At 43.1% G+C, this 25,501-nt stretch overlaps 1 protein-coding gene across 1 annotated transcript in view; it reads left to right on the forward strand.

Moving 5' to 3' along the window:
* LOC138733553 (guanine nucleotide-binding protein G(q) subunit alpha) overlaps positions 1-25,501 on the forward strand; it is a 131,266-nt gene that overhangs the window by 27,108 nt on the left and 78,657 nt on the right. The window contains exon 2 of the mRNA XM_069880834.1: positions 22,769-22,953. Within this exon, the coding sequence (XP_069736935.1) occupies positions 22,769-22,953 (185 nt within the window). The remainder of the gene's footprint in view (positions 1-22,768; positions 22,954-25,501) is intronic.

A 25,501-nucleotide genomic window follows, 5' to 3' on the forward strand; every position in this document is an offset into this window, starting at 1 on the left:
CCAGCCTGGTGATCCTATGATTCTATGAAGTAAAGATACATGATACCTGACAGAAGCACTTGTCTTTGAAAACTTGTGCAGAAGCCTGTAAAACGTGTTCTTCATCTTTAGAAAACAAGTGAAACTGAAGTACAGAGTGCTGTGAAGATGTCACAAGAATATTTGATAATCACATTTTAAGGCTTATCTCAGGTGACATTCAAAAAGGACAGATGTTTATTTGAATAGAAACATTAATTGTCAATTTTTTTATTTTGGGAATAATGTGGGGCATCTGGGATCCACTTGTCTGTTGTCTTCTGCCACAGTGAGGATGAAGTCCTTAATGGAATGGTTTGGTCAACTGAGTTGTTCTGCCCAAGTTGACAAACCTACTGTTGTTTACTAGGTAACATTTTTCTGAACAGTTACAAATTTACCAAATGCTTCAGCTCTCTTTTATGGGACTGTTCCCATGTGCCAGGCATTAGAGGAACAGTCTGGCCATAAATATCAGAATGTAAATTGTGTTAAAAGACAAAATCAGCTGCAGCTTTTTCATGGCAAATGTTTTTGAAGAGGTAACTGCTAACTAGTGTGAGGTGTTGATTATACTGGCTGTGCACACATGATTCAGCAGCTTCTGTATACTTGCCTGGAAGGGTGCAGTGGTTAATTTTTACTAACACACAAAGGCTTCCGGCAGTGTTTGGATCTGTAAGACAGTAGTGTTGGAGCAGCTGGACTTAATCTTCCTTTTTTCCTATGACAAATGAGACAGCTGGGGTCAGTAAAATATCCCAAAAACTGGCAGCTGACAAGAGGAAAAGGGAGGATAGTGCAGAACTACCTGGCTATAGCAGCATCTTCTGCTTCCCGGTCACTCTTGAACACAAAGGTGTAGCAAAGCATGGCATAGGGTTGGCCACCACTGCTGCTGAGTGGCGTCCTAATCCATTTGCAGTCACTTCTTGTTCACCCGTGTGAAGGCAGCTGAATGGCTCCATATTGTTTATGCTTGAAGGCTTGGGGTAGAGTTTAAAATGCTCCAGAAATCAATTCTCTGTCATGAGCTTCATAGAGAATTGTCTTGCCTGCTTCTTTTCTGTAGAAGAGGAGATCCTTCCTCACACTCCCTTGCCAAGGGCCAAGCCATGCCCATGCCAGGGGAGCTGACTGGCAGCTCACACTGAGATGTCACAGGTGGACATGTTTTCTTCTACATGCAGCTTTCCTCTCCTAGCTTGCGCAGTGCAGAGACCTGCAGGGAAAGGCTGGACAGCTGCTGGTGGGTTCATGAGAAGTCCTGTCCAATAGCCACAGCAACACCCCTGTCTTCTGCTGCAGAATGATATTGAAAGCCACATGGAGGGGTCTGTTGGTAAGAAATTGTGAAGTTAATGGATGAAACGATGTTTATCTCCATAAGTTTCCTTGTACCGGGACATGTTAGTGTTTTCAATGTTTGTGCTTTCCATAAAAGGAACTTCTGTTTTACAAGATTTAAGACCTTTAGCACAGTAGTGTTGTGCTGAGTTTTTATACACCTGAATGGTCTGGGATATATTTTAATCATTGTAAGCTATTATCTGTAATTTCTTTCTTTATTTCTTCCTTAATTCCTCCTGGAGCAACCATGAGAACAAAGAAAACATTTTTAGTAAATTCTGTTGCATTTTCCAGGGGTTTTTTTGGTACATTTTTGGACAGTCCAATCCTGCATAAAAGGGAGTTGGAGACTACAGTGTATTGAAAGAAGTGTTTTAATTTTTAAGTTGAAGGTGGTTGAAATTTCAGATCAGACGTTTCCTCCAAGATATTCATGCACAGGGGCCTCCTTACAGTTGCAGGCCTAGTGTACCTCTAAATAAACCAGGCTTTTTTCCTTTGTTTCTGTGTTTTCACTGCAAGGGTATAAAAAGAGCAACACAAATCTTTCACTCTCATGCCACTGCGGTTGTTGGAATCAAGTCTTTGTGAGCTTTGGACAGTTAACTGTGATTTGTACTGACAGTTGGATGTGCACTTGGCTTTTTGATTGGTTTTGGGTTTTGTTTGTTTGTTTTTTCTTAACTGAAATTCTGTATAAATTTTTTGCATTATCATGTTGACTTGTGTGGATAACATTTTAATAGCGTAAAACATAAACTAAACTTCTGGACTGGAACACTTTCATTTGACTGCTCTGCAAAGGAATGACTTGTAAAATACTGTTTATTTCCTGGAATTAAATGTTTCCTCTAGAAAAAAAAAGGCTAACAAACTAGTTTTCCCCACTACCAACTTGCCGCTGTGTGAGCTGCAATTGTGTTAGGGTTCTTCTCCCTGGCAGTTGAATTTGTATATATTGTACAGAATAAAGAATAGGAATAGATTCTCAACATAAGCATGCTCTTGGCTGTCTTGCTCCATAGCGCTGAAAATGGCTAGAAATATATCCAGTGTGAACTCAATGGAACTGTATGCAAGTATTGCTTGTGAAAATCAGAATTATGTGAATGCCTGCACAACAAAAACCCAGGACCAAACAAAACTTAATTACACAGGGTCTTAAGTGAATTTAGAAATTTCTCCCAGATCTGGAGGTAAACCAGAATTAATAGTGCCAATAATTTATATGTTGATGAACAGCATGTGGACTTTCACTAAACAGAAAGCCACGTGTCATTTCAAGAGAGATCAGAACTACGAAGAGGCTTTAGGAGGGAAAGGAAGTACCTTAGAAAAAGGTTAATGGCTGGAGTTGATGTTTGAGTATAACAGTGTCTGTTACTCAAAAGGCATCTATTCATGCATCTCAGTATTTCTTCTAATACTGTAAAACTGCCGAGCAAACCTTATCTGTAATTTTAGTTGTCCTCATTGATGTTGTCATTTGTTTTTCATTAGATATTATCTTAAGGTTTTTATTACCTTTACAAATAAAGGTAATTAAAGCTTAAAGCTGCGCTGTGTGCTGCAGCAGGCAGGGTGGATGCTGCCACCCAGACGGAGCCACAGTGGGTGCATGCAGCTACCCAGACCCTGGGCTGCAGGCAGTGCCCCCCTCCCACACCGGCTCGTGCCTCTGGTACTGGCTTCACTTGTGAAAGCTGCACTCGAGTGGGGGAACTCCTTCATATGGTGAAGGAGCTAAGAGAGGAGGTGAAGAGGCTGAGGACCATCAGGGAGTGTGAGAGGGAGATTGACCAGTGGAGCAGGGCCCTCTCACTGACTCAGCAGCCTGCTCGAGCTAGTGTGTCTGAACATCATCCACCTGCAAACTGCACGGTTGGGGGAACAAGAGATGGGGAATGGCAGCAAGTTCCTGCCAGATGAAGGAAACCTGCTCCCCTCACCCAGACAGCAAAGCCCCAGATCCCCCTGGCGAACAAGTACCAGGTGCTGCAGGTGGAATCCAGCCCTGAGGATGAGGATGGTGGCTCCCACAGCCTAGAATCCTTCCCTAGGCTGCACCATTCTCAGAAAAAGATAAAAACATCCTCCATCAAGAAGAAGAGGAGGGTGATTGTTGTAGGGGACTCCCTCCTAAAAGGAACAGAGGGACCCCTTTGCAGACCGGACCCTCTCCACAGAGAGGTCTGCTGCTTACTGGGGGTATCAGTGAAGGAGGTAGCTAGAAAACTTCCTTCCCTGGTCCACGAGACAGACTACTATCCTCTGATAGTATTCCAAACTGGTAATGACGACCTAACAAACAAAAAGGCCAAAGCCATCAAGAATGGCTTCAGGGCAGTTGGGAGAATGATGGAGGGCTCTGGGGCACAAGTAGTATTCTGCTCCTTCCCAATGCAAAATAGAGAGGAGCTGGAAGCCAGGATGAAGAATTCGATTAATACCTGGCTCCGAGCCTGGTGCGAGGAGAGGGGCTTTGGCTTTTTTAAACATGGGGTGGCTCACGCACCCCCAGGCTTTCTCGCTAAGGGCGGGACACATGGATCTCCTAGGGGGGCTAAAGCCCTTGCTAGAAACCTAGCCAAGCTCATAAATCGAGCTTTAAACTAGATGTGAAGGGGGAGGGTGTTGAGCCCAGGCTAGACATGAACGAGCCTGGATGTGGGGAATTGGTGATTGGGAGAGGGTGCGCGGGTGAGGACCACCAGTACCTCACCACACAAAAAGTGGGGGAGAACACACCTCGGGGTGTTAAGGGAGATGCAGGCACTCTGGTGTTAACTACTCCAGTTACTAGGCAGTTGGGAACGAACCCTGTTCCCTCTAGGAGGGCTGAAGGCTCGGCAGCTCAGCTGAAGTGCATTTACACCAATGCATGCAGCATGGGGAATAAGAAGGAAGAGCTGGAAGCTGTTGTAGGGCAAGGGGCCTATGATGTCGTTGCCATCATGGAAACGTGGTGGGACGACTCATATAACTGGAGTACGGATATGGTGGGGTATAAACTTTTCAGGCGGGACAGGAAGGGTAGGAGAGGAGGCGGGGTAGCTCTCTTTGTAAGGGAGGACTTGGACTCCATTGAGATGGATTGTGGCCATCAGGAGGTTGAGTGCCTGTGGGTCAAAATCAGAGGAGCCCACTAGAAGGTAGATTTTGTGATGGGAGTCTGTTACAGACCACCCAGCCAAGGAGAAGCAGCTGATGAGCTCTTCTATAAACAGCTGCGGTCAATCTCTAGATCAATGCCTCTCGTTCTTGTGGGAGACTTCAATCTTCCTGATATCTGCTGGGTGTACAACACAGCAGAAAGGAAGCAGTCTAGGAGGTTCCTGGAGTGCATGGGAGACAACTTCCTCGCACAGCTGGTGAATGAACCAACAAGGGAGGGTGCCCTCCTGGACCTGCTGTTTGTGAACAGAGAAGGCCTTGTAGGGGATGTGGCGGTAGGTGGACGCCTAGGACTAAGCGACCATGAGATGATAAAATTTTCTGTTCTAGGTGAAGTGAAGAGGGTGGTTAGCAGGACGGTAGCATTAAATTTCCAGAGGGCAGACTTTGGACTCTTCAGAAGGCTGGTTGGTGAAGTCTCATGGGAGGCAGTACTTAAGGGCAAGGGAGCCCAGGAGGGCTGGGAGCTCTTCAAAAGGGTCGTCCTAGCAGCTCAGGAGAAAGCCATCCCCGTGGTCCGGAAAAAAAAGCCGGCAGGGGAGAAAACCAGCTTGGTTGAACAGAGAGATCTTGAGGGATATCAAGAAGAAGAGAAATGTTTATGGGCTCTGGAAGAAGGGACAGGCCTCTTGGGTGGACTACAGGAGGGAAGTGAGATTGTGTAGAGAAAAAATCAGAAGGGCTAAGGCTCAGCTAGAAATAGGATTGGCCAAGTCAGTGAAAGATAACAAAAAATCTTTCTACAAATATATAAATAATAAAAGGCGGACTAGGGAGACCATACAGTCCCTATTGGACACAGAAGGAACAACAGTAACAGGGGATGAGGAAAAGGCTGAGGTACTTAATGCCTTCTTTGCCTCAGTCTTTACTTGTAAGGAGGGTTGTTCCATCTGTGTACTAACCCAGGAGCCAGAGGAGCATAATGAGGCTCCCGTGATCCAAGAGGAGGTGGTCAGAGCCTTGCTAGCCCAGCTAGACACCCACAAGTCTATGGGGCCGGACGGGATTCACCCTAGGGTACTGAAGGAGCTGGCAGATGTGCTGGCCAAACCCCTTTCCATCATCTTCCAACAGTCCTGGAAGACTGGGGAAGTCCCACTGGACTGGAGGCTGGCTGATGTTGTGCCCATCTACAAGAAGGGTCGCAGGGAGGATCCAGGGAACTACAGGCCTGTCAGTCTGACCTCAGTGCCAGGGAAAGTCATGGAACAGGTGATCTTGAGTGCTAGCATGAAGCACATGCAAGAGAACTGGTTGATCAGGCCCAGTCAACACAGGTTTACAAAAGGCAGGTCTTGCCAGACTAACCTGATCGCCTTCTATGACAAAGTGACTCGGCTGCTGGATGAGGGAAGGGCTGTGGATGTGGTCTTGCTGGACTTCAGTAAAGCCTTTGACACAGTTTCTCACAGCATTCTGCTTGAGAAACTGTCAGCCTCTGGATTGTACAGGTGCACACTCTCCTGGGTGGAAAACTGGTTGGATGGCTGGGCCCAGAGAGTGGTGGTAAATGGTGTGAAATCCAGCTGGAGGCCAGTGACAAGTGGGGATCCCCAGGGCTCAGTGCTGGGTCCAGCCCTGTTCAATGTCTTCATCAATGACCTGGATGAAGGCATTGAGGGCACCCTTAGCAAGTTTGCAGGTGACGCTAAGCTGGTTGGAAGTGTTGATCTGCTGGAGGGTAGGGAGGCTCTGCAAAGGGATCTGAACAGCCTGGACCGCTGGGCTGTGACCAGTGGCATGAGGTTTAACAAGGCCAAATGCCAGGTCCTGCACTTGGGGCACAACAACCCTATGCAGTGCTACAGACTAGGAGAAGTCTGTCTAGAAAGTTGCCTGGAGGAGAGGGACCTGGGGGTGTTGGTTGACAACCGACTGAATATGAGCTAGCAGTGTGCCCAGGTGGCCAAGAAGGCCAATGGCATCTTGGCTTGTATCGGAAACGGTGTGACCAGCAGGTCCAGGGAGGTTGTTCTCCCTCTGTACTCGGCACTGGTGAGACCGCTCCTCGAATACTGTGTTCAGTTCTGGGCCCCTCACCACAAGAAGGATGTTGAGGCTCTGGAGCGAGTCCAGAGAAGAGCAATGAAGCTGGTGAAGGGGCTGGAGAACAGGCCTTATGAGGAATGGCTGAGAGAGCTGGGGTTGTTTAGCCTGGTGAAGAGGAGGCTGAGGGGAGACCTCATTGCTCTCTACAACTACCTGAAAGGAGGTTGTAGAGAGGAGGGTGCTGGCCTCTTCTCCCAAGTGACATGGGACAGGACAAGAGGGAATGGCCTCAAGCTCCGCCAGGGGAGGTTTACGCTAGACGTTAGGAAAAAATTCTTTACAGAAAGGGTCATTGGGCAGTGGAATAGGCTGCCCAGGGAGGTGGTTGAGTCACCTTCCCTGGAGGTGTTTATGGCACGAGTGGATGAGGTGCTGAGGGATATGGTTTAGTGTTTGATGGGAACGGTTGGACTCGATGATCCGGTGGGTCTCTTCCAACCTGGTTATTCTGTGATTCTGTGGTTCTGTGATTCTGTGAAATAGAAAGCAGTTATTTATTAATCTAGCTATTCTTGGTAGCTATTTTGGGTATGTATGTAAAGTAAATAACATCAAAAAATACTAAAAAACTTTCAGAGGAGGTAATAATCTGGTGTATACTAAGTAATGCAGTCAGGTCTAAACAAATATGAACCTTAGCCTAGAACAAGGGAATTACAAAGAGCAGAAGCAATTTCTCTGGAAGACAACACAGATGTTCTGGTACTTTTGGGTTTGACTTGTCCGAGATGTGTGTGTAAACTGTTTTCCTTGGACCTTCTGTAGTAGCTCTGCTGAGGTGAGTGGCATCAGAGCTGGACTGAAGCTGGCCCTCCCTGAAGGTGCAGTAGTGGTGGTTGCTGTCCACGCGGCAGTATGGTGCTCCCACTGTGCTGCCTCCCAATGTCTTTCCTGGAGAAGTAGGATATTAAAATGTTAACGCTCTTCAGCCATAGGAAAGTGATGCTCTAAGTGGTGTGGCATGCTAGTACACTGTGCAAAATGATGTGACTTGATGCACTGACCAGTAAAATCCGTCTTGTGTATCCTCGATATCTCCTCATATTGTGTTCTTAGTGACCAGGTAGTAGCTTTCATCCTTCACTTCTCCAAGCTTGAAATTGCGCAACTTTGCAGTTATTTTCATGAGCAAATGCTGCATCTAAAAAGAATGTTGTATTTCTGTAATAGTGTACTTAGTATGAAAATACTTACATGTTGTGGTGTGTAAGACTAGCAAGGATGTCCTCATAGAACTTTGCTATTCAGTCTACTTTCTGGTTTTTTTCTTAATAAAAACCAGAGTTGTGATTTTTTTTTGTGTGTGTGGAGAATCTAATTACATTTTTTTTAATTATGAAATAGTTCTATGGTAATATTAACCTTGACCTGATTTCTTAAACTCTGAGAATGCCCATAGTGTAGTGGCATCTGTACAGTCTTCTTCATTCTGGGTGTATGCGTGCATATATGTGAATGTATGCACAAAGGTATATTTACATTACAAGGAATGGAATTAAAACATTAATTTGTTCAGTCTTTTACTAATAATATTCAAGTCTTGCTAGGTTTAAAGTGATTGTAATTAGATGTGGTCTTTCCTGAGATATGATAATATAATGGTTGTGTTGCTCCTCTCCAGCTAATGAGCTGGCTGGCCTTTGTTCCCTCTGCTTCCAGGGGAAGAAGTTGCGCAGAGCAGCTAGCTTCATTTTGGAGGAGCTGCCTGATTACTGTACTTGTAATGGCTGAAAAGATGTAAATTGCAAGAGGATGGCAAAAAAATAAACAGTGACTCCAGGCAAAGTAGCAGTGAAAAAGCACTCTGAAGTTAATAACGATCTGCCATAAGCAGCAGGAAACGTGCCACAGTGTCTGGAACTGTGCTCCCCTCTGGGTGGATTTAAAATGCTCTCAGTCTTGGAGCCAGCCTGTGTTTTGTTGTGTTCACCGCCCCTCCCCCCCCCGCCCCTCCCGTGCCCGTGTGTATGTGCCCAGAAACATATAAAGATGTGACACTGTAAATGTTGGAAGAAGGGGAGCACAGATTCCACACTCGAACCTCTTGGATTATGCAAAGGATGAAAATAAAAATGGAGTAATGTGTTTTTATTGTATTGCTGCTGTGCCAGAGCTCCTTATCACAGGCTGCCAGCTATGCTGAGCTCAGTGTGTCCTGGGAGAGAAGGGATGAAGAAACGCTGCTTATTGCAAGGGACAGGTCTGTTGAGGACAGAGTGCCTCTCTTGCTTTGAGAAGCTTCCACATTGAAGGCTGATTAGAAAGTGATGTCTGTGTTGGCCATGCCCTCCCACCGCCCAGCCTTTGCTTCTCTGGCAGCAGTTCTGTCTGCTGAAACTCCATGCCCTGTTCCGTTTTCTCATAGGAGGTTTATTCTTTGGTTTTTATAAAATGCTGAAACCACCCCTCTTCCTTCTTTGTCATTGTAGATTTTTATAACGTATTGATAATACCTCATTATTCACCATCAAATCACCCTAATGCTTTTGATAATGTTATTTTGGAATAAGTCTTAAGTCAATCACATGGTGATTTCTTTCTCTGCCCTGCTTCTTTAAGGAAACCTTATTTGAGGTTGTAAACACTTTTTTAGACATGGTCTCATTTTTTTCCCTGAACTTTATTTTAAAACTTCTTAGTTGGCTTAATGATTCTCTTACTTTTTTTATAACTATCTTCCTTAATGAAGTTGAGAGCTAAGTTAAGACTTATCCTACAATGCAGGAAACTAAGGTCTCATACCAAAATTCAGCTACTGAAGACCTGCAGGAGCTGGCCTCTCAGGATTTTCAGTCCAATTTACACTTACAGGTGAAGGACCATGGGGGAATATCATAAAGTTAAGAGGTTTAACCCAAATTCCAGTTCTTGTCCAAGAGTTAAGTCAGTTGTCACAGGAAAGCAGGTGGTGGTGAGCATTTTACTGTGATTTTGTAGTAATGAAGAACTTTCAAACCTCATTCAATTTAGCTTACAGGTAAATGTGTATGGTACTGATCTCCTCAAAGAAGGTATATATTAAAATAAGAAGATAAGAGAAAACAAAAGGTTGGATGAAGAGAATATTGGTTTATCTATGTGAATTTCTATATGGGGTTTGTCACTGATGAAAATCAGGCACCTTTGGGAACACTGACAAACATTTGTGCCATGGAGTCTACTAAAGAAAGTCTGCTTCCCAGCACTGTATTCTGCCCTCAGATGTGTGTATAAAAACCAATTTGATATTAATCACACACACATTTTTAAAGACAGATTTGGCCTTTCCTGTGTGCAGGGAAGGTAATAACTTAAAGTACTGTCTTTTGCTAATGCTGGTATTTGCTTCTGGTTTTGTTCACACTTCTTTTCTATGGAAGAACAGCATGCAATGCACTGAGTTTCCACATATTGCTGTCATGTAGAGTTGTGAATAGCATAAAGGAAGTATTTCTTAGGGTGAAACTTCATTTGTGACGCTTTCTCTGCACAGATGAGCTCTTTAGGCAGAATTTCTTGAAGTTGCTCCAAACCATAGAAAACAGATAGTTAAGCACATCGTGTGGAGTTCTTGCTCTTCAGTGGGCCCCTAGTTTTTGATAGAATCACTAGGTTGGAAAGGACCCACTGGATCATCGAGTCCAACCATTCCTATCAATCACTAAACCATGCCCCTCAGCGCCTCGTCCACCCATCCCTTAAACACCTCCAGGGAAGGGGACTCAACTACCTCCCTGGGCAGCCTGTTCCAGTGCCCAATGACCCTTTCTGCGAAATTTTTTTTCCCGATGTCAAGCCTGAACCTCCCCTGGCAGAGCTTGAGGCCATTCCCTCTCATTCTGTCCCCTGTCACTGGGGAGAAGAGGCCAGCACCCTCCTCTCCACAACCTCCTTTTAGGTAGTTGTAGAGAGCAATAAGGTCTCCCCTCAGTCTCCTCTTCTCCAGGCTAAACAACCCCAGCTCTCTCAACCTCTCCTCATAAGACTTGTTCTCCGGCCCCTTCACCAGCTTCGTTGCTTTTCTCTGGATTCGCTCCAGAGCCTCAACATCCTTCTTGTGGTGAGGGGCCCAGAACGGAACACAGTATTCAAGGTGCAGTCTCACCAGCGTTGAGTACAGAGGGAGAATAACCTCCCTGGACCTGTTAGTCACACTGTCTCTGATACAAGCCAAGACGCCACTGGCCTTCTTGGCCACCTGGGCACACTGCTGGCTCATGTTCAGTCGACTGTCAACCAGCACCCCCAGGTCCTTCTCCTCCAGGCGTCTTTCTAGACAGACTTCTCCTAGTCTTAGGGTTGTTGCGCCCCAAGTGCAGGACCCAGCACTGGGCCTTGTTAAACTTCATGCCATTGGTCACAGCCCAGCAGTCCAGCCTGTTCAGATCCCTTTGCAGAGCCTCCCTACCCTCCAGCAGATCAACACTTCCAACCAGCTTAGTGTTGCCCGCAAACTTGCTAAGGGTGCCCTGAATGCCTTCATCCACGTCATTGATAAAGACATTGAACAGGGCTGGACCCAGCACTGAGTCCTGAGGAACCCCACTTGTCACTGGCCTCCAGTCCATTTACCACCACTCTCTGGGCCCAGCCATCCAACCAGTTTTCCACCCAGGAGAGTGTGCACCTGTCCAGGCCAGAGGCTGACAGTTTCTGAAGCAGAATGCTGTGAGAAACTGTGTCAAAGGCTTTAGTGAAGTCCAGGAAGACCACATCCACAGCCTTTCCCTCATCCAGCAGCCGAGTCACTTTGTCATAGAAGGCGATCAGGTTAGTTTGGCAAGACCTGCCTTTTGTGAACCTATGTTGACTGGGCCTGATCAACCAGTTCTCTTGCATGTGCTTCATGGTAGCACTCAAGATCACCTGTTCCATGACTTTCCCTGGCACTGAGGTCAGACTGACAGGCCTGTAGTTTCCTGGATCCTCCCTGCGACCCTTCTTGTAGATGGGCACAACATCAGCCAGCCTCCAGTCCAGTGGGACTTCCCCAGTCAGCCAGGACCGCTGGAAGATCATAGAATCAGTAGGTTGGAAAGGACCCACTGGGTCATCATTTTGCAACACATCTGCCAGCTCCTTCATATACACTTGAGTGGATCTCATCGGGCCCCATAGATTTGTGTGTGTCAAGCTGGGCGAGCAAGGCTCTGACCACCTCCTCTTGGATCATGGGAGCCTCATTCTGCTCCTCTTAACTTGTGGGTGTGTACACAACGGGAACAACTTTCCTTACCACTAAAGACTGCGGCAAAGAAGGCATTAAGTACGTAAGCCTTTTCCTCATCCCCTGTCACTGTTGTTACTTCTGCATCCAGTATCACAGAATCACAGAATAACCAGGTTGGAAGAGACCCACTGGATCATCGAGTCCAACCGTTCCCATCAAACACTAAACCATATCCCTCAGCACCTCATCCACCCGTGCCTTAAACACCTCCAGGGAAGGTGACTCAACCACCTCCCTGGGCAGCCTGTTCCAGTGCCCAATGACCCCTTCTGTAAAGAATTTTTTCCTAACGTCTAGCGTAAACCTCCCCTGGCGGAGCTTGAGGCCATTCCCTCTTGTCCTGTCCCATGTCACTTGGGAGAAGAGGCCAGCACCCTCCTCTCTACAACGTCCTTTCAGGTAGTTGTAGAGAGCAATGAGGTCTCCCCTCAGCCTCCTCTTCACCAGGCTAAACAACCCCAGCTCTCTCAGCCGCTCCTCATAAGGCCTGTTCTCCGGCCCTTTCACCAGCTTTGTTGCTCTTCTCTGGACTCTCTCCAGAGCCTCAACATCCTTCTTATGGTGAGGGGCCCAGAACTGAACACAGTATTCGAGGAGCGGTCTCACCAGTGCCGAGTACAGAGGGAGGATAACCTCCCTGGACCTGCTGGTCACACCGTTTCTGATACAAGCCAAGATGCCATTGGCCTTCTTGGCCACCTGGGCACACTGCTGGCTCATATTCAGTCGGTTGTCAACCAACACGCCCAGGTCCCTCTCCTCCAGGCAGCTTTCTAGGCAGACTTCTCCTAGTCTGTAGCACTGCTTAGGATTGTTGTGCCCCAAGTGCAGGACCCGGCATTTGGCCTTGTTAAACCTCATGCCATTGGACTCTGCCCAGCGGTCCAGCCTGTTCAGATTCAGTAGGGACTGAATATTCTCCCTAGTCCTCCTTTTATTGTTAATGTATTTATAGAAAGGTTTTTCTATTATCTTTCACAGACTTAGCAAATCTGATTTCTAGTTGGACCTTAGCCATCCTGATTTTTTTCTCTGCATGATCTCGCTTCCTTCCTGTAGTCCACTGAAGACGGCTGTCCCTTCTTCAAAGGTCGTAGACATTGCTCTTTTTTGGTGTGTCTCTAGATCTCCCTACTCAATCAAACTGTTTATTTTCCCCCACCAGCTCCTTTTCCGGAACATGTCTCCTATAAGATTTTGCCAGCCAGCCTTCTGAACAGTCCAAAGTCTGCCCTCTGGAAGTTTAATGCGACTGTCCTGCTAACCCCCCTCTTCATCTCACCTAGCAGTGAAAACCCTATCATCTCGTGGTGGCTTTGTCCCAGGTATCCTCCAACCATCACATCCCCCACAAGGCCTTCTCTGTTCACTAACAGCAGGTCCAGGAGGGCACCTTCCCTAGTTGGTTCGCTCACTGGTTGTGTGAGGAAGTTGTCTTCCATGCACTCCAGGAATCTGCGAGACTGCTTCCTTTCTGTTGTATTGTACTTCCAGCAGATACCTGGAAGATTGAAGTCTCCCGCGAGGCCACGAGGTAGAGATCTTGAGACTACCCCCGGCTGTTTATAGAAGAGCTCATCAGCTGCTTCTTCTTGGCTGGGTGGTCTATAACAGACTCCCATCACAATATCTGCCTTCTTGTGGGCTCCTGATTTTAACCCACAGGCACTCAGTCCCATCATCACCATAATCGAGCTTGAGGATATCAAGGCGCTCTCTAACATAGAGGGCTACTCCGCCTCCTCTCCTACCCATCTTGTCCTGCCTGAAGAGTTGATACCCCACCGTAGCTGCACTCTGGTTATACGAGTCATCCCACCACGTTTCCATGATGGCAACGACATCGTAGTCTCCTTGCCCTACAACAGCTTCCAACTCCTCCTGCTTATTGCCTATGTTGCATGCATTGCTGTAAATGCACTTTCAGAGGGATCCTTTCACGAGGAGGGAGGAAAGGTCACACAGGGTGGGACCCTGTCCTCCTCTAAACAGAGTTCGGTAAAGTCTTGGAGTTAACTTTTCCTCTGTGAAGGCAGCCAGTTTATCTCTTCTCTTGCTCCCTTGCCTCTGTATTGTACCCAAACCATAAGAAGATTGCTCTAGGATTGTGGAATTTATCTGATTTCAGCTTGAAAGGATTGCGCTTTTATTGGGTAAGGGTGTGGAGGAGGAGGGGTGAGTTTGATTTGGTGTTTGGGTTTTAGGATTTTTGTTTGTTTGTTTGTTTTTCCAGAACTAAAGGTAAAGGAAGGAAGATGCTGACTTACAGTAACGGGTTGTGCCTGGCTGCGTGATAGTAGTACACTGTGGTTTTGATTATATCGCACAAAGCAATATTAGATTAACTAGGTTTCTGGTGAGGGAGTTTGAGAGGTTCTGTTTCAGTGAAACCTTGATTTAATATTCATTTAAGAAGCTGCAGAACATCAACTGAATTTTAACTTTTTATTCTATCTTCCTAATTATCAGTGATTTGGTGTGTTATTTAGGCTTTATTATAGTAGTCACTTGGACTGTTTTAATTGTGTTACTACTACAGTGAGGATGAGTATTAGTTTTATGTCTCAGTTTAGTGGCTGTACTAGAGTAATAAGCAAGTTTATCTGCTGAAACACAAACAGATTAAATTTGCTTTAGAAAACATTCAAACTCTTCATAATGGGAGGTTTTCTTTCCCTTTTATAAGGAAGTGAGAGAATTCAGCTCCTGTACTCTGCTGTTGAGAAGTTAATTAGTACAATATCATATTTATAGATATCATAATTGAAAAGAGGGAAATATCATTCTTACATAAAGATGATTGTTACAATTTTTATAGTCTAGCTAAGGAAAAGATGCAACAGATTTAGTAATATTTTGTCATGGATAACATTTGCATAGTTTTTCACAAACATTTAAGGCATTCAGTACTATTCTTGAAGGAGTTAACTCTAGATGTAGATGTCCTGAACTATATTCATAAAATTCTGCCTGTTCAGTCTTTGGAAGGAATCTTTACTTATCTTACCAGGCTCTCTTTTGCTGTTGCACGAGTCATTAATGAAATTATATTTTGTTTTCTTTCATAGAATATTGATAATCATCTTAAATAAATGTTTATAAATTACTAAAATGACACGGGAGGCAATTTAGTGAATGGCAAAATGATTATATGCTTCCTTTTTTGAAACAAAGTGAAATACGCAGATGTGGATTGTGAACAGAATAATTATGATGATTATGTAATGGTTTAAATTAAAGAGACTCTGTCAGTGGAACAAACACTTGACAATAGAATAGTATATATAAGTCGCCCAGGTTTTTTGTCAGTGCTTCTTAAATTAAACCTCTGCTTCCTTAAATCTCAAAGTCTATCACTGGAGTTCTCTCCTAACTTAGCCTTTTGGGGTTATTCCATTTAGTTTTTAACATGAATACAAAATGGTGTGCTGTTGATGTAGGAACAGACATCAGGCGACCTTAGATCCCTTTTTGGCTTGTTTTATAGCCTTGCTTGAAACTTGAGATGTGTTCCTGTTCCATAGGGTTTTTTTATTAGTCCAAGTGATATACCATTTAAAATTTTTGCTAAGTGACTTTTTTGAGGTATAATCTATTAATATTAAGGATTTTGATAATCACAGAAGGAAGATACTACAGTACCACTGTTGATTTTATGGAAAATATAAGTATGCATACTATATTCATTATTAGACCTCATAATATTTCCTCATAGGAATTCTACTCATGTCTCTATTTGAGTTGCCATTTAAATTCTTTGGTGTTATACTTCAGTTTTTATGATGAAGATGAGAACAGTCAATTCTAAGAACTAATTTATAAATGCATTGAATGGTTGGAAGTACAGATTGGTATTTAAATATCTTTCAAGAAGTATGATAGAGATACAGTGTGTAGTAGAGAATATTTTTTTAAGCCATGGATAAAGAAATGAATAGAATACTCGGAGTCGTTTTTTAGAAAGGAGTGCTAGGTATTAGCTGTACCAGTTTGAAGCTGATAGACAGCTCTCCAGTTGTAGCCGCTATGACAGAGGTGATGGTCAAGGCTGTAGAAGTAAGGATTCATTCATAAGGCATTGAGATGAGGAGTCTGTCTGCATAGGTGCTGGACTACGTCAGATGGATGGTTGTTTGTATAGGAGCCTGCTTGCTTCACGAACCTGCCCTTCTTTTGATGGGGAAAAGATACTCTAGTTCCACTCCAGAACTTGCCTGAAAGTGTTACAGGATGATCTTGGGAAGCTTCGTCTTCACCTCAGAGTTCCTCTGCAGTCTTTACCTGCCCGACAACTGTTCTGAGTGGTTGGACAGACTGATTCCTTTGCTTCAGCGCCTGGGATAATCTCATGCATTCTGTAATATGCTTCAGATATTTTGATACCTAAGTGCCAGGCTGTGCTCAGTCTGCGCTAGATGTTGATTTTACTCTACCCATGAATCTTCACTCTCCCTATACATCTGGGCTTCTTTCTGCCACAAAGTCCCAAGATAAAAGCCAGTCTTCTGCAACCTTACACATTTTTGGTTTAATGATTCTTAGTAAATGTGTGTAGATAGTGACTAACAAGGCAGTGGATTTAGATGACATTTTTTTCCTTATGTATTAAGAACATAATTTTCTGTCTATTGTAAATATCAAATCTACAATATTAAAACGTGGTCTTTTTCTCTCTTTCCTTTTTATAGATCAGACTTAACAATAAACACAAACTCAGGCGTAGTTTAGCAGCATTTCTTTTCTTATCAGTATGGATTCTGCTTAGAGGACGGCATCTTTGTTGTTTTACTTTAAGAACAGCCTTGTATTTGGTCATTCAAGGTATTGTGCTTCAGACATATTTAAGTTACAATGCAGAGAAATGTAGAAACAAGCGTAGGTATGTTTTACACACCCTTATGAAAGAAAAGCTTGTCAGCCTAGGCTTCTATTCTTGAATTATTTTAAAATTACTCTCCTGCATCTTCCTTGTCAGCTGCCCTGTGAGTTTTGAAACCAGTAGCTACATTGTTACTTAAAGTTAGCCATGTTTTAAGTTTTTTCATGAAGTTTCACAGAGTCTTGTTTCAATGCTTAGTAGTTTCTTTTTTGCAGGATGTGTACCAGGTGTAATAGTAATTATATATAAAGGGGGGTGTGTGTGTGCGCGTGCAAGCATATATGTAAGGAGTAACTGCTGTATTTAAGCAACCTGACTTCCTTCCTGGTTCTGCTTTTGGAGGTACAACTGATGGTGGGACTTTAAGATCTCTGGCTGTAAAATTCTTGATGTAGTAATACTTGTTGTTATTCCCATTGAAAGAAAAAAATCTGGGGAAATCTTCAAAGATTTGCTGGGTTGTAAGATGCTAAGATCTTTCTTAGAAGTTCTGAAGTTCTTAGAAGTTCTCTATGTCATGCTTGAATGAGAGTTCATGATTATGATACATTACTGCTTTTAGAAGGCAGTTAATTCTTTTCATTCACTTGGTTTTGTTTCTTTATATTAAAATAATTTTTTCAGAAGTCGAATGACCAGCCATACTGTGCTCTTGAATCAGGAAGTTCTTGTTTGGTTGGTTTTTTTTTTCCAGTCATGCCATTGATCTTGTGCTACAGTAATGCTATTATGGTGGTGGTTGGTGGTGTTGTTTTGGAGATTCAGGTATGTTGTGTTATCTTCAACTGTCTCCTGACAGGCAAGGAGTTATTACTCATCTGGCTTCAGAGAACTGATTCAAGTCTTGATTAATTTACATATGCGGTGGCAGCCAACAGAAAAATGATCTCACTATCCCCACCAAGTTGGGATAACACCTTGGTCCATTCTGCTGATTTGCTTTTCCATTTCACCTTTGCTCTCTCCTTGTATCAGCTGGAGGAATTCCTGGGATGCTGGCAGTAGAAGCAATGGTTAGAAACCATTAGGCGTTCATATCCTCTCAGGACATGTAGATGTTTTTATCCACTTTCAAGTTTTGTGTTTCTCACATGCTGAAACAGACCCACTCAGGAGGTTGTGCTGTCTGTTACCCGGTGATGATTGTGTATTATGGCAGTAGGTAGGATTTGAGGCATGTGTCGACAAGCTTTGTTTCTTAACTCTCTTGTTATAGATGGCGCTGTAGAAAGCTAGGTGGTGCTGTGTCAGTGAAGGTCTTTATCTTCTTAAAATGCCAGTCATGGGATTTTAAAAGAAAAAAATGTATAAAAATATGAGATTTAGATTTGACTCAGTGCTATAATTGTGAGAGTTTAAAATCCCAGTCCCCACCAGGGATAATCCTGTAACGACTGCAGCTTTGCTTAGCTAACCCTGGGAATTCATTATGCCCATTTTCCCCTGTATCTCTGTTAGTAATTAACATTGCTTGTTTCCTTTCCAATTATTTTAGTTTAGGGAGAGGTATCTAAGCAAATCCGTAGTGACATGCTTGTAAATGGTGTTCTGTCACTGTTAAGTAGTTTTCACTTAAAAGGGGGTTTCTGTTAAAAGAAAGATGTGATGCCGCTGTTTAAAAATAAAAAAAGCCATACTTGAAATCATCTTTGTATGCTTTTCTTGTCAGCAACAATATGAAAACACTTAATTTCTACCCTTGATCGTAACAAGCTTAAGAGGAGCCATCAACCTGAAGCTTTTGTGAGTTCCTGTATATTGTGCTGAAAATTAACTTCTTCACTTCTTTGTAGTTTTGGGGCAATACTTTGAATTTTATTATTATCTGTCAGTTATATTCTTTCATCCCCTTTTCATGCACTCTGTGCTGGAAATTATTCATTGTTTAAGTTTTCACGAGGACATTTGACACACATTGCTGCTGCACTTGTGACACTAGGAGGACAAGAAACATTCTCATTGGTGCTGCTGGCTTTAACCAGAAAATGAGTCTGTGAGCAGGCACAGAAAAGTGGTTTTAAGCATTGATCTGGGTGGAACAGACTTGAAGAAACTTTGAGATGGCCTTCAAAAAGAGAGAGAGATAGATAGCATTTTCATGTATATAGGGGTAGTTGTATATGTATTTGCAATACATATTTTTCATACACATACAAATTATGAAGGAATATGTAAAAATACATACAGTGTGTTAGTGTGCATCTGTGTCTTTAGATCTCCAAGAATGATTTGTTATTGGTCTTTGGCTGGCAAAGTCTTAGGCAGTGACACCAAAATACAAAACTAAAAGCTGAATAAGATACAGACTTAAACTTTAGATTTTTCTTTGGATTTTAATTTTGTTTCCTGACATGTTGTGGTTTTTGTGCTCACTTTCAAGGTGTAAATAATGTAAAATACTGTCTTCTCTAATGTGCTTAGAGAAGGATCTTCTCAAAGATTGCGTTAGCAACGTGTTTTCTTGTATATGATTATCATGTGTAATATTAATTGCTACCTATTTCCCAATAAAGAATTAAAAGAACTGGAAGCTTCTGTTTTAAAACAAAATGGATAATATTAGCACACTCTCCATGTTCCTATGCTAAATTGCATTTCATGATTCAGAATGAATCTAGGTTCCCGTATAGGGGAAGTCCCACTGGACTGGAGGCTGGCTGATGTTGTGCCCATCTACAAGAAGGGTCGCAGGGAGGACCCAGGAAACTACAGGCCTGTCAGTCTGACCTCAGTGCCAGGGAAAGTCATGGAACAGGTGATCTTGAGTGCCATCATGAAGCACATGCAAGAGAACTGGTTGATCAGGCCCAGTCAACACAGGTTCACAAAAGGCAGGTCTTGCCAGACTAACCTGATCGCCTTCTATGACAAAGTGACTCGGCTGCTGGATGAGGGAAAGGCTGTGGATGTGGTCTTCCTGGACTTCACTAAAGCCTTTGACACAGTTTCTCACAGCATTCTGCTTCAGAAACTGTCAGCCTCTGGCCTGGACAGGCGCACACTCTCCTGGGTGGAAAACTGGTTGGATGGCTGGGCCCAGAGAGTGGTGGTAAACGGTGTGAACTCCAGCTGGAGGCCAGTGACAAGTGGGGTTCCTCAGGACTCAGTGCTGGGTCCAGCCCTGTTCAATGTCTTTATCAATGACGTGGATGAAGGCATTGAGGGCACCCTTAGCAAGTTTGCGGGCAACACTAGGCTGGTTGGAAGTGTTGATCTGCTGGAGGGTAGGGAGGTTCTGCAAAGGGATCTGAACAGGCTGGACTGATGGGCTGTGACCAATGGCATGAGGTTTAACAAGGCCAAAGGCCAGGTCCTGCACTTGGGGCACAACAACCCTGTGCAGTTGGATACAGACTAGGAGAAGTCTGTCTAGAAAGCTGCCTGGAGGAGAAAGACCTGGGGATGTTGGTTGACAGTCGACTGAACATGAGCCAGCAGTGTGCCCAGGTGGCCAAGAAGGCCAATGGCATCTTGGCTTGTATCAGAACTGGCGTGACCAGCAGGTCCAGGGAGGTTATTCTCCCTCTGTACTCAACACTGGTGAGACCGTTCCTCGAATACTGTTTTCAGTTCTGGGCCCCTCACCACAAGAAGGATGTTGAGGTTCTGGAGTGAGTCCAGAGAAGAGCAATGAAGCTGGTGAAGGGGCTGGAGAACAGGCCTTATGAGGAGCAGCTGAGAGAGCTTGGGGTTGTTTAGCCTGGAGAAGAGGAGACTGAGGGGAGACCTCATTGCTCTCTACAACTACCTGAAAGGAGGTTGTAGAGAGGAGGGTGCTGGCCTCTTCTCCCAAGTGACATGGGACAGGACAAGAGGGAATGGCCTCAAGCTCACCCAGGGAAGATTTAGGCTGGGCATTAGGAAAAACTTTTTCACAGAAGGGGTCATTGGGCACTGGAACAGGCTGCCCAGGGAGGTGGTTGAGTCACCTTCCCTGGAGGTGTTTAAGGGATGGGTGGACGAGGTGCTGAGGGCCATGGTTTAGTGTTTGATAGGAATGGTTGGACTCGATGATCCGGTGGGTCTCTTCCAACCTTGTTATTGTATGATTCTATGATCAGGACCAAAATTGGAAGTCATTTTTTATTCCACTGCTTCAGAAGTGTTTGAAGTGTTTAAAGAAAATTATTTTCTTACGTGCTATTAAAGCAGAATCTTTAGTAAATATTAATTTTGTGAAAAAGGCATCTCAAATTATTGTATGACCTGTAGGTTCGTGTTGAAGAGATCTTTGTACTAAATGTATAACATCTTCAGAGAAGCTGGACAGCATTACAGAATTAATAAAAATGTGCAGTATGTTAGTTTTCACTTTATATAAGGACATGACTGTTTCATAGGTTTCAGAAGAAGAGAAACTGCGGTGGTCTTAAGGGCAGCGTAATTTATTACTGTGCAATAGCTCTGTTTTGTTTAGGTTTGTTATTTTATAAGGCCTTAAAGAAGATAATATCCCCTAGGGGTAAATTACAGAAGTGTAAAGATCTCGCATCTGATTGATCTGGAAGACAGGCAGATGTCATCAGGATGGCCTGTACTATGTTACCCTTTCAACAAAAAACAGTGCCTGGCCAGCAGGAATTGGTTAGATTGTGTGGCAGATTCTACATGGCTAGGGTGTGCCCTGCAGAGGTAGCCTGTGCATCTGGTGGCACGCTCCTGACCACAACACAGACTAAGGATCCCTGTTGAGGCTGAGGAGTTGGTCTCGGTTTTCAGCTTCTGAGCATTCTCTTCTTTATTACAGTAATAACCACTTTCTCCTCAGAAAAAGTAAAATTGGTTGGTATGTTACTGTGCTTGATTTTCTGGGATTGTGTGTTTAAGGAAGACTTGTCTTGGAATATGTGTATGGGAAATGGGAGGAAAGGTTTCAATATGATGCTCATGGTAAAGGCAAAGGTTTCGGAGGCTTTCAAAGTTTTGTAGTGTGTTCTCAGAAACACTTAAGGGTTGCTCTTTGAACCTTTCAGTGCACTGCTGTGAAACACATTTCTGACAGGACACCTAAGATGTTATGCGAGGGGCGTAAAGGCTGCCTTTGTCCTGCAAGATAGGTATTATGGTATAAGGTGTCAAAGCTTTACAGAGAGGATGGAAGTAAAAACCCAGGCTGAAAAGCACAGCACTGAGCCATGTGCTCACATGCGTGTCTTTTGTTTTCAGCAGGGCTGAGTAGCTGGGTGAACACAGGTTTTATATGGCTGTGCAACTGCTTGTTCTGTATATCAACTCCTCCTTTTAAGCAAACACAGGAATAAGGTAGACAAGTTCGGCTTATCACTGAGGATGAGCTCACTGAATTGGAATAAAGGAAAAATGTGTGATAAGTCCTGTATGAAATTTCCAACAAACAGATCTTCACTTTAAATTGACAGATAGTCAGAAAAGTTTATTCACAAACTGCTTGTGGTACAAAGTAGAAAGATACAAAGAAATTTAAAGGAAGGAATGAAAGACTGCCTATTAATGAGTATGAGCCATGTTTTAAATAACACTGATATTACATTTTTAAGGTTAAAATTTGCAGGGCTGTAATAGTTACAGTACTTGCAACAAAAAGCTACTACTAGTAACAAAAAACAAACCCCAAAGAACCAACCGAACAAGACACCCTCTCACCCCACCCCCCCGCAAAACCATCAACCAAACAAAAATACGAATATATCTAGTGGTTGTACGTGGCCTGCTATAACATCCTGAAAGATGGCCAAGGAAGATTATTTTTTTTTCTTACTTCCTGAGTTTTCATGATATAATGGCTTGTAGTAGTTATGTGAAATTAGACGTTTCAGACAATTTTATCTTCAAGAGCAGAATATTTTTTTTTTTAAATATGCTGTCATACGTCTGTGGTTTGGAGTTTTGTTCATTCAGTTTAGTTGCTAAACCAAAACGCAAGTTTTAATTCGGTAGTACTTCAGTTGCTGCTGATGCTGCTATTCAACGCTGAACTAGTCCTTGTAGTTACCTTGCCAGCACTACTTGATGCTGTTCAGCCCTGCACTAAGTAAGGTGTCCACATTTTGCAACAAGTCATGTTTGTATCCAGTTGCTAAAGCATATCCTTCTTATTTGTCTTGCAGGCACAGGAGAGAGTGGCAAAAGCACGTTTATCAAGCAGATGAGAATCATTCATGGATCAGGTTACTCTGATGAAGACAAAAGGGGCTTTACAAAACTGGTGTACCAGAATATTTTTACAGCAATGCAGGCCATGATCAGAGCCATGGATACCCTCAAAATCCCATACAAGTATGAACATAATAAGGTGAGATTTTTTGTTTATTTCTGTAGCAGAAGCTTTTTACTTCTTTTTGTTTTAGAAATATACTGAGTATATAAAAAAAAACTGTCACACAGTCATGCCTTTAGTTCTCTGCCATTTTGCTGCTTTGACAACACAAAAGTGCCACTTCCAACAAGAGAGCTGCTCTTAACAAGACTGCCTGGAGGGTTTGTCACAGGGCATAGGTTTAATGGCAAGCTGCTGTTCGTAACTTCAGTTACCCCTGGTCTTTTCCTCCCAGGCTATTCTCTGGCTGTGCACAGTAAAGGCATTCTTCCAGTCTGTAGCAGAACATGACCTTTTAAGGTTTGCCATTAACTACTACCTGTGGGGAAAAAATTATTAGAAAAAGAGGTGAGGGTATCTCTTTGTGTGTGAATGTATTGTGAAATAAAATTTTCGATACAAGGCCTGATTACTGATACTCAAAAGGGCAAAATACATTTGAAAAGATTGGAAGATTAATCTCTGAGTAGCTTGACTTCTTTGCAATTTTTTTTTAGTATTTAAGTTTTAAAAGAAAGATAAGCAAAAATAATTCAAGCACTCCATGAAGGAGAGTGAATTACTTAGTGTTTACTTTAATACATGGTAAGGCAAAGGCTAACATGGCTCTATCTCCCACTTCTTGTCACAGGAGCAGTATGACTTTGATAACATTTCCTGAGAACTTGTCCTGATTTTTAACATTGAGCCTCTACCAGGAATGTTATCAGACAAAGAGTTTAAAATCTATCACAAGTGGAGGGCTTTCCTTTCTTGCCATCTTGTGAAAGATTATTTAATGGTAGTGTAGTAATCCTGGATAAATACAATTATTTACTAATCCTGGATGAAAAGAATACTCTGAATTACTCAAAAGTTCTTTTATTCTAATATTTCTTAAATATAAGAAGCTATTGAAGAGCAGGGACATTTGCAATAAAAATGTAAGTTTCTGTTAATTGAGGGAGGCAGGGCAAAATAAACTTAAGACGAGAATTTTTTGTCTGCATATATGAAGTTCCATTATTAAAAGTCAACTGCTGTATTCTAAGACATCTAATTTAGAAATAGGAAAGAGAAAGCTTATTTACCAGGTTAAAGAAGCATTGTTTCTTCAGGGTTATTGCAGATGGTAATCACTTTGTTGGTCACATAGTATTGCAATAGCAAGAGTCTTGCAGAAGCCGGTGTTTGTGCAGTTGGGAAGTCAAGAGGATCCTGTCTGTCAAAATCCATATTGTTTTCCTCCTTTAATTGTGGGTGGGGGATTTTGTCCACTAGAAAAGTTTGAAAAACTTGTCCTGATTGGTAAAAGAGACTATTGAACTTCCTAATCTGACTGCATGCCCTCATCCTTCACGAATCAAAATCAAATGTGCAATTAGTATTGAAGAGAGCTGCATTTGCATGTGTATCTCAGCCTTTTGGCTGATTTTGCTGTTTGCAAAGCATAGAGCATACTGCCTAGAAAAGTTAGTTAGTTGTGAAGCGCAATGATTTTTTCTTCAAACATGATATTGATTGTCATCTTGGCTTAGTATCTGAAAGTTAGGAATTTTTTTTCCTTATGTTATAGTATGGAGTATATGCTGTCTAGTTATTGCTTAAGATTATAGGATTTATATAATGTTGTTATATAGTTGGAGTGAGTTGGTTAGGTTGGTTTGGTATAGCTGTGTATGCGTGGCCTAAGCTTGTTCACTTTCTGTATGTAAAACTAACTTCCCTGAAAGTGGGAGTGTATCTTTGGGCTCACCTCCTTCATAAGCATTCTTATTGATTTCTAAGAGGGCTACACACAGAGTGAAGCAGAACTTACCAACTGACAGGGGCTGAAAGCAATTCCTGTATACATTCATTTGGAAATACAGGGAAAACCAAACCTGCTACAGCATTGTGCCAGAGCAGAGAAGACTGCAGTCTTCTATGCTTATGCTTTGTATGCAGCTGCTTCACTTTAAGGTAGTCAACGTCAATTCATTGGTTGATCTCTATTTTTTAAAAGACTGTTGAAAACTAACTCATTAGCCTAGCAGCCTAGAAAACACAGGAAGGGCACTTCCTATTAATTTCAATCTCCTATCAGGTAGTGTTATCTCTGGAGTGAATATCTCAAAGTTTGTGTAACAGCTTATTTTTCCTAATAGCTAATCTAAATCTTCCTTGTTCCAATTTAAAACCATTTCCCCTCAATCGTCACTACTTGCCCTTGTAAAAAGTTCCTCCCCAGCTTTCTGGTAGGCCCCCTTTTCTTGTAGGTACTGTAAAGCTTCTGTAAGGTCTTCCTGGAGCCTTCAGTTCTCCAGACTAAACAACCCCAGTGCTCTCAGGCTGAGAGAGTTACCAAGTGCTCTTGTGTCAAAAAGTAAAGTAAGCAGTTGCGATCTTTTTTTGTTATACTATGTCATAATAGCATTTAGGTTGTATTATTTTAAATATAATCAGTGTAGCAGGGGGCAAGTTTTAGGTTTAGCAGGTTAGTTCTTGTGGAGTAGCATTGGCTTCATAGTCACCAGTGTAACTGGAGAGGCAGAAACTGAAATGT

This window comes from Phaenicophaeus curvirostris, chromosome Z (assembly GCF_032191515.1).
Source record: "Phaenicophaeus curvirostris isolate KB17595 chromosome Z, BPBGC_Pcur_1.0, whole genome shotgun sequence".
NCBI lineage: Eukaryota > Metazoa > Chordata > Aves > Cuculiformes > Cuculidae > Phaenicophaeus > Phaenicophaeus curvirostris.